Source organism: Acyrthosiphon pisum, chromosome A1, assembly GCF_005508785.2.
Source record: "Acyrthosiphon pisum isolate AL4f chromosome A1, pea_aphid_22Mar2018_4r6ur, whole genome shotgun sequence".
Lineage (NCBI taxonomy): Eukaryota > Metazoa > Arthropoda > Insecta > Hemiptera > Aphididae > Acyrthosiphon > Acyrthosiphon pisum.
This window is the reverse complement of record NC_042494.1, coordinates 61,592,098-61,600,436: the sequence shown is the minus strand read 5'-3', so window position 1 is coordinate 61,600,436 and position 8,339 is coordinate 61,592,098. Positions and strand designations below refer to the sequence as shown.

At 28.7% G+C, this 8,339-nt stretch overlaps 1 protein-coding gene across 1 annotated transcript; it reads right to left on the bottom strand.

The window, feature by feature from the left end:
• Positions 1-921: 921 nt before the first annotated feature.
• On the bottom strand, positions 922-6,974 carry LOC100159623 (ATP-dependent RNA helicase DDX19A). The gene is made up of 9 exons (XM_001946267.5): positions 6,749-6,974; positions 6,435-6,658; positions 5,963-6,055; positions 5,183-5,285; positions 4,999-5,113; positions 4,756-4,933; positions 4,458-4,695; positions 1,395-1,557; positions 922-1,335 (listed from the first exon to the last, which is right to left on the bottom strand). Exons 1-9 carry the CDS (start codon positions 6,767-6,769, stop codon positions 1,076-1,078), a joined length of 1,395 nt encoding a protein of 464 aa, XP_001946302.1. The 5' UTR covers positions 6,770-6,974; the 3' UTR covers positions 922-1,075.
• Between the last annotated feature and the right edge of the window lie 1,365 nt (positions 6,975-8,339).

Genomic DNA, 8,339 nt, shown 5'->3' with positions numbered 1-8,339 from the left:
ATCAGAATGTGGAAATACACGATGGAGGTCACCTATGTAAATAAAACATTAAAAGAACAAAAAAAGAACAATAAAAAATTTAACCCAAACCTATCTTAGCATTGTTAGGAACAAGGAGCCTCGTTTAACTATAATAATTTAGCTTGTAAGCAATTTATTTTATACAGTACACTGTCGCAGACATATTTTCTAATGTGTCAATAACATGCATGGCGTCAAGCCAGTAATCGATCACAAGACTTACAGTAATTAAGTTATTAAAACAGTGAATTAATTTTCTTTTACTAACAAATCATTTATAAAAATGCATTATTGATTTATTATTTCCTCAAGCAGAACCCAAATTCTAAAACAACTGAACTGGAACCAAGTGGGATGGAACACAACACAATATGTATAACAAATGAAAGGAGTGATTATGTACACTAGACACAACAGAGATTCCAAGGATCTTTTTTGTAAAAAATATGACATATTGTTTCCTATGGCATTATTAAAGAACATTTAAAGGGATATTAAAATTAAATAATTCAATTTTTAAATTAATTTTACTCATATTATCTTGAGCTTAAATAGTTAATTCTAATTTCTAATGTTTAATAAAATAAAATAGACTTAATTTAAGCAAACAATGGTATGAAAATTACCTATAAATAATATAATTAAGTAAATATTTTTTTTTGAATTGCACGCATTTGATTTAAATATTATGTTATTAGTTTATCCAAATTAAAAGAATCTTTATTTATTTATTTTATCAAAATAATGTTTAAAAATCGTAAAAATGTAGTTATATGCCCCAAAACAACTTTAAACATATAAATAAAAATACTAATGTATTTAATATAAAAATGTTTACTTATAATGATAAATTATTTTATTTATATTTATAAATTAGTATAAAAACAACTTTTGTTCAGAAAAGATTTTGAATCTGAATTTTAATTTTAATTAAGGTAAAAAGTAATAATGTATTAAATTAACATCACTTTCTTAATATATGTTATGATGATTCATAATCTGTAATACAACTTCAAGATAAAAAAGAAAAAATATTATAGGTAATTATTACAAATCAATCTTCGGCTCCTAATTTTTCCATGTCATCTGCATTGTCGGTATTCAAACATTCAATAGGTTTACTAAAATGTTCTTCAATTTGTTTCAATACAAAATGATCCGAACTACCACTTACAAGGTTAATAGCAATACCTTTTTTACCAAAACGACCAGTACGTCCTATTCTGTGTAAATATGTATCATAATCAGGATCGCGAGTGACTGTCATAGGCAAATCAAAATTAATAACAATCGTGACTTGCTCAATATCAATACCTAAAATAATAAAATAGAAGTTTAAATTAAGCAAGTAACAAAATAATGATGCATATTACCTCTAGACAATACGTTTGTAGTAACCAGAACTTTTTCTTTTCCTTCGCGGAAACGGTCTAAAACAGATATCCTTTGTTGAACTGTAAGTTCACCAGATAATAAAGCTACAGCATGTCCTTGTTCTACCATTTGACTAACTAACCATAAAGCCATTTTTTTTGTCTAAAAATAAAAACAAAATGTTATTATAAATAATATAAATAAATATTACAAATAATTAACTGCCATGCCATAATATTTTTTACTGAAGATATAAATGTGTATCTTATTTATATAATATATAAAATGGTTATGTTTATGACCAACACAATTCCTGCATTAGAAAATTTCATTGCTGGGACTACCGACAAATTGTTGCATCCAAGTGTCAAGAACAAAATTAAAATTAATTGAAATTGACTATGGAAATGTTGGTGACAAATTTTTATAATTATTCTGGATAGCATTACCGATCAAAACTTTTCAGTACTGCAGGAAAAAATGAAGAATCCACCAACATTTCAGAATTATTATCGGTGAAAAGTGCAGTATTTACTGATCCTTCAGATTAAAGTGCTTGGATATATCAGTGATAGCTTATAGGAAAACTAAAACCGCAAAAACGATAGTGAAATAATCAATAGTTACCATTGATATATTATATGTCTTATCAATAATTATAACTTATAAAGGTATCAAGTCACGGTTGTGTTTGGAAGGTCAACTAAATCAAATTTTAGAGAAAACTGTTATGCTAACCTAGAAATCAACCTACTTAGGAGTATACAAAATGTATCCCTGTACGTTTTGCCATTGTCGAGAAATCGTGCGGACAAACATGCAAGATTCAAAGTTAAATATAAACCTTAAAAATTAAATTTTGAAAAAAAATGTTACCTAGTGACTTAATCGAATAGGTACCCGTAAAATTATGATAACAAATAAATATTAAATATTCCATGTTGGGAGTTATTGGATCATAACATTTTTTTTTTTGAAATACATGAAATTTTAAAAATAGTTTTGCTTAGCATTATACATTATTTACAAGTTTGTCATAGTAATAATTATTTTACCATATTAAGTGATAACATGAAGTGTAATATAAAAACTAAAAAGCATCTTACAGCAAATGTTGTATTTTGTACACATAGCCAAAAGGTATGTTTATGTTAAAAATAAAAAGATTTAATAAGAATTGCAACTGGACAGTTTTTAAGGAGTTCAAAATAGGCAATTTTCAAATTGTATGCATGCACGTCTTGTAAATGTGTGCATAGTAAGTGATCATTAGTGTTGTGACTGCATAAAAGAAATAGCGGAGTGCCCCCTGATGTCATGCGTTTGGGTGAATTACTTTTTTACCCACATAATAAAAGTAATGTGTTTGGGCGAGTTTCATATGATGTGTTTGAGCAAACATGATACATAAAAGATAAAATTGTAAATTTGTAAAGATTAAAATAAAAATATCTATAAAATCCATAGGGAATATAAAATCAATCTAAATATGGCACATTATTTCAATTTTTAATCACACACACTGTCACACTTATACTTCACATTCATATTTTTTTAATACAAGTGCACGCACAAGTCACGGCCTCGGAGTTGCGCAAGTGAACAGTAAACAATGTATGCTCATTTGTATGCACTTCACTTGTTAATGCTACCAATGGACCTGATAACGCGATAATACTTCTGAAAACTGATTTGAATTTATTAATACAGTAGATGCCGCTTATAAGACTCACTTTGGGACCAGCACAAAGTGAGTCTTATAACCGAATGAATCTTATAGACGAAGTGGTAAAAAAAATTAATTACGTATTTATAAATTTTATTTTACTACATATTTTGCTTCAATTTTAATACTTTAACACATATTAAATATTACATACTTATTATTGAATAAATTTAATAATCCTGGTAAGAAAAAAACCTAAAATTATAATTAAGTACATATAAAAATATAAAAATTATACATTAATAAAAAATTATTATTATTTATTATGTATTTTGAAAAAAATTTGTAATTTTAGTTTGTTTTTTATTTTGTTCCAATATTCCGAAAATTTACTGTTCATATTCGTATTGTACATTGAAATTAGTTAACTTAACTGCATGTGTGCGTATGTGTATTTACATACCCGTAATTACGATAACTGTGCAGCCACCAGATAATCACTATAATAACGATAATCGTTGTAAATAATAATCATAATAAATGTGAACTTTTACCTGCGATAAAAATTATTATACGTTATAAGGTACCAACAGAAACTAGAAATAATCAACACCAATATTATTTAATTTTTTAATACCAATTTATTTCTAAATTATAACCAAAAAAGTTTATTTTCTACTATTTATTTTACAAAATTTGTGTCTTGTAACCAAAGTGTTGAGTCTTATAACCGATTTTTTTTTTTAATGTATTTGGATACGTCCGAACCGTTCCAAACAATTTTGAATCTAATAAGCGACTGAACCTTATATCCATGAGTCTTATAAGCGGCGTCTACTGCATGTTTACTAGAGATCGACCAGGCCAAATTTAAGATATTTAATTTAATTTTTGAATAATCAGCATTTAAATTGCTGTAAATTTTAAATATTCAAACAAAATTTATTGGGTTATCTCAAGTAGACATATTAACGATTGAAATCAGTTTCCAGAAGTCTAATCCCATTATCGCGTTAGGTCAACAGAAGATTTGGTACATTTTGGTTGAACTAGTTGTCCATTTGCAATCATCAATATATTATTTAACTCTGCAGGTGACATAATATGTAACTTACTTTATTGTTTTATATAAGAAGAGTACTGATTAGGTAGATTTTAAGAAAAGAAATGAAATATTTAAAAATCGCAAAACAAAATATTTTAGATTAATAATTCATTCAAATTTAATTTAAGATAGAAGTTAGAAATAACAAAAATCAAATTTAAATTCTTAATAATTTAAAATTAATCAATTTTCCTTTACAATCAATAAATGCTTAGATACAATAGTCACCATTACACAACGAAGAACAGTTATTAACTTATATTAAATATACTTATATTTTGCTTTAATTACCTGACAAAAGATCATAGCTTGTCCAATAGTTACTCCTCCATAAATATTAACTAATGCATTATATTTATCTTCTTTATTGTTGCAGTTAACATAGTATTGTCTGATATTATCTAACGATTCTTCTTCACGTTTTAATCTTATGATGACAGACATAGGTGCAATAGCATTGGCAAACCTCATAACATCTTCTGTATATGTTGCGGAAAAAAACATCATTTGACATGTTTCTGGTAGTAACCTTAATATGATATTAAAATTTTTAAATAAAAATAAAAATGCTGATTAGAAGAAATTTTACTTTCTAATGCGGAAACTTTGATCTTGATGACCTTGGGTGTCAACCATAATATCGGCTTCATCCAACACAAATACCTTAATATTTTTTGGGTCAAAAAATTTGTACTTAGTTGCCCAATCCAAAACTTTTCCCGGTGTACCCACAATGATCTGTTCCTCAATTTTGGAACCTTTTTCAACTAAAAATTAATAATATATGTAATACTGTCTTAACAATTAAGAAACTATATAAAAAAATACAAACCATCTTCACCACGAACAGCATACCTTAACCTAATGTTTGGACAGTAGGTGGACATTTTTGCCGCAACTTCCCCCGTTTGAATAGCTAATTCATAAGTGGGAGACAAACAAACTACCTACAAGAACATTTAGAAAGAATTAAAGAACTAAATACACCATTTGCAAAATATTCTGGCCAAAATTACCTGTGGATACTGAAATTCCGGATCAACTCTACTCAACATAGCCAGAACAAAAGCTGCAGTTTTTCCTGTACCTGACTGTGACTGTGCAATCAAATTTTGAGGCCTATAATATGCAATAAGTTAAAATGTTTAGTCTCTGTGTATAACTAAAACTAAAAATATTTTTTGTCACGCCTGCACCGAAAGTTTGGTTTTCGACCACGGTTGAAGCGTTCGAAAGCAATCTTTTTCCGTTCAGCGGGCGGAAAAGAGGAAATCCCCAAAAGTGCCGGGCGGAAAAGAGGAAATCCTCAAAAGTGCCGGGCGGAAAAGAGGAAATCCCCGAAAGTGCCGGGCAAAAAAGAAGAAATCCCCAAAAGTGCCGGCCGCCGGGCACGTATCCCCTGCACAACCAGAAACTAAAATGTATACCTACCAAGGTCCTTCCAAAACATAAACTTTTGGTTACATCTTAAATTTATAGTATAACCTCCTTGCATGACGCATTAACATTTAAACATATTTTGTAGAATAGTCTATAATTGTTGCATAGATCCCTGCATAACCTTTTCCATGAACGCAGGGGCGTGACAAAAAATAGTATGTGTGGCTCACTTCCCGCCCTTGCCGCACAATATACTATATTAGTTAAATATTATACTATAATATCAATTAAGTTATATTATTTTGATTAAAATATTGATACAAACAAAGACAATTTAGTTGTCTCACAGTAGTTTGACTATATGAGTTTAATGATGTGTGCCTCAATGTGTGCTAAATGTATAAGAATAGACTTACGGATTGGCCAAGAGTAAAGGCAATGCAGTTTCTTGTATCTTTGACGGTGCATTATAACCCATTTCATAAACTCCTTTAAGCAAATGTGGATGACTAAAAAATAATGAAAACAAAAACAACTCAACAATGGCATACATAATAAATATTTCTAATGTAATCATTAGAAATATTAAAATACAGTAGAAACTAGATTAACCGTCACTCAGTTACCCGTCATTGTCCAAAAAAACGGTATATGCAAAGTAGGTTATGTAAAATACGGAACATTGCTGCTCAAAAAGCTCAAGTCTTGAAGAAACAAAAGAAGATGACGGATTATTTTGTATAGCATGTACTTATGTTTGTATGAAAATATGTATACACATTGTAAAATGTATATGTTTATGGCTGATTTTTTGTTAACCGTCATAGTCCCAGTCTCGATAGTGACGGTTGAACGAGTTTCTACTGTAGTTCAATTTTGGAACCTTACAGTTTAAGTAATTCAAATGATTTGATTGAAAATAATGGTGATTTTGGGTCACGTCTTTGAATCTCAATGTCATGTTTAGACGTTATGAGACCCGTACGCACAATTTTCTGCAATAATGATCTTTCACACGCAGGCAGTTCTTTGTCTTCTTCACTAGAAGTGTTGCTTTGAGTGTCTGCAGTTGGATAATTTGAGTTTTTGTTATCCAAGTGTGCATTATTAAACTGTATACAATTTATTATAAAAGAAGGTATAGATAATTTTAATAATCCAAATGAATTATTACTTCAGAAGAAATAAAAGCCAGTACTTACGTTTTTGTTGACCGATTCCATAATTAAAAATACTAAAATATAATAGTGGTAAACCTAGGATGAGTATCCGTGAGTATAGGAAACTTCGATTACGCTACGCAACGGTTATTTTCACGTCCAACGTGGAAGGCGAAGCGAAGCGAAAAGTAAGACCACGACCACCTGACCACACACTCAACTGAAATAAAGACACCACCACGACGGCTTTAGAATAGACACTATCTAACCTAAATTATTTACAGTGATGCTCGCCAGTGATACCCGCGTGACCACTCACTCGGTGCGCTGAGCTCGGACAAAAAAAAATGAAAATATCCCTCGACTCGCTATGTGCCTAACCACCGTCCAGGTCCCATTACCAAAATAATATTGGTCACTGTTGGTCTACTACACGGTCTACTCTTTAGAAATCTGTGCACTTGAGTCATAGAGTACCTATTACTCTATGACTTGAGTATAACAATCATTATCAATATAATAAACACAATTTAAGATATCTAGGTATATCTTTAATCGTGATTATCGCCAAATATTTGATCATATAATACGAATATTTCTGTTTTTATTAAAATTAAAATAATTTAGTAAAATAAAAACAACTAAAATCAGTAAAACCTCATTAATCAAATTGTAGGTATTTATTTATTTATACTTTTATAATATTATGACACAATTAATCGTAAAACAGTGGGTGAGTGGATGTCGCTCTGCTGTATATAATTATATTCCTTGTTATGTTTTTCTTTACAGAATTATAGCACATAATAATGTTGATTATAATTATAATATTTATGATCAATGATAATAAATTTAGTAATATTACGATAATCACATATCCCATACCCGTAGAGCAATTAATAAAAATAAAATAAAACAATTAAAAAAAGGTGGGTAAGTGGATGTCGCTCTGCTGTACAGTAGGTTACAAGTGGGTCACTGTATAATGGATAGTATTAAATTTTAATTCAATGATATAATATCACTGTATAAGAAAAACGATTCTGAGCGGAGTAGATTTGTCAGTCTAGTTATTAGACATACATATTATAGGTGTACTTATCTATAGTAATAAAAAAAATTGACCTATAATAGGTATCAACAATAAATTCCAAATTAATCATATCACAATATCCAATAGGTAACGCGTAATACATCAACAACAAACCGTGGTACTATCATAGATATATAATAGTATACTTTAGAAGTTTCAAGTACCCAAAAATAATATTATACAATCAAAACAAAATAACTAAAATAGTTATTCCAGGTTTTTTAATATGTATTTCTTAGAATTTTTGGTAACAGAATTAAATATTTAAGTGAAATCTTCTTTTAAATTTTCAATCCTTAGATATAAAAGTTGAACATTTAATACATTTTGAACTACAAAATAATTATTCAATTTTAAATTTGATAAATTTTGTCAAAATTTCAACTTCAAATGCTTATAAAAAATAATTGTGCCTATGTATTTTTAATATTTTTGTGTATTTTTTAATGTTGTAAAAATGTGAATTTCAAACGCTCATAAAAATTTAATTTGAGTTTCTTATAGACATTTTTTTTTTTGATGAAGGTAGATTATCCTTTT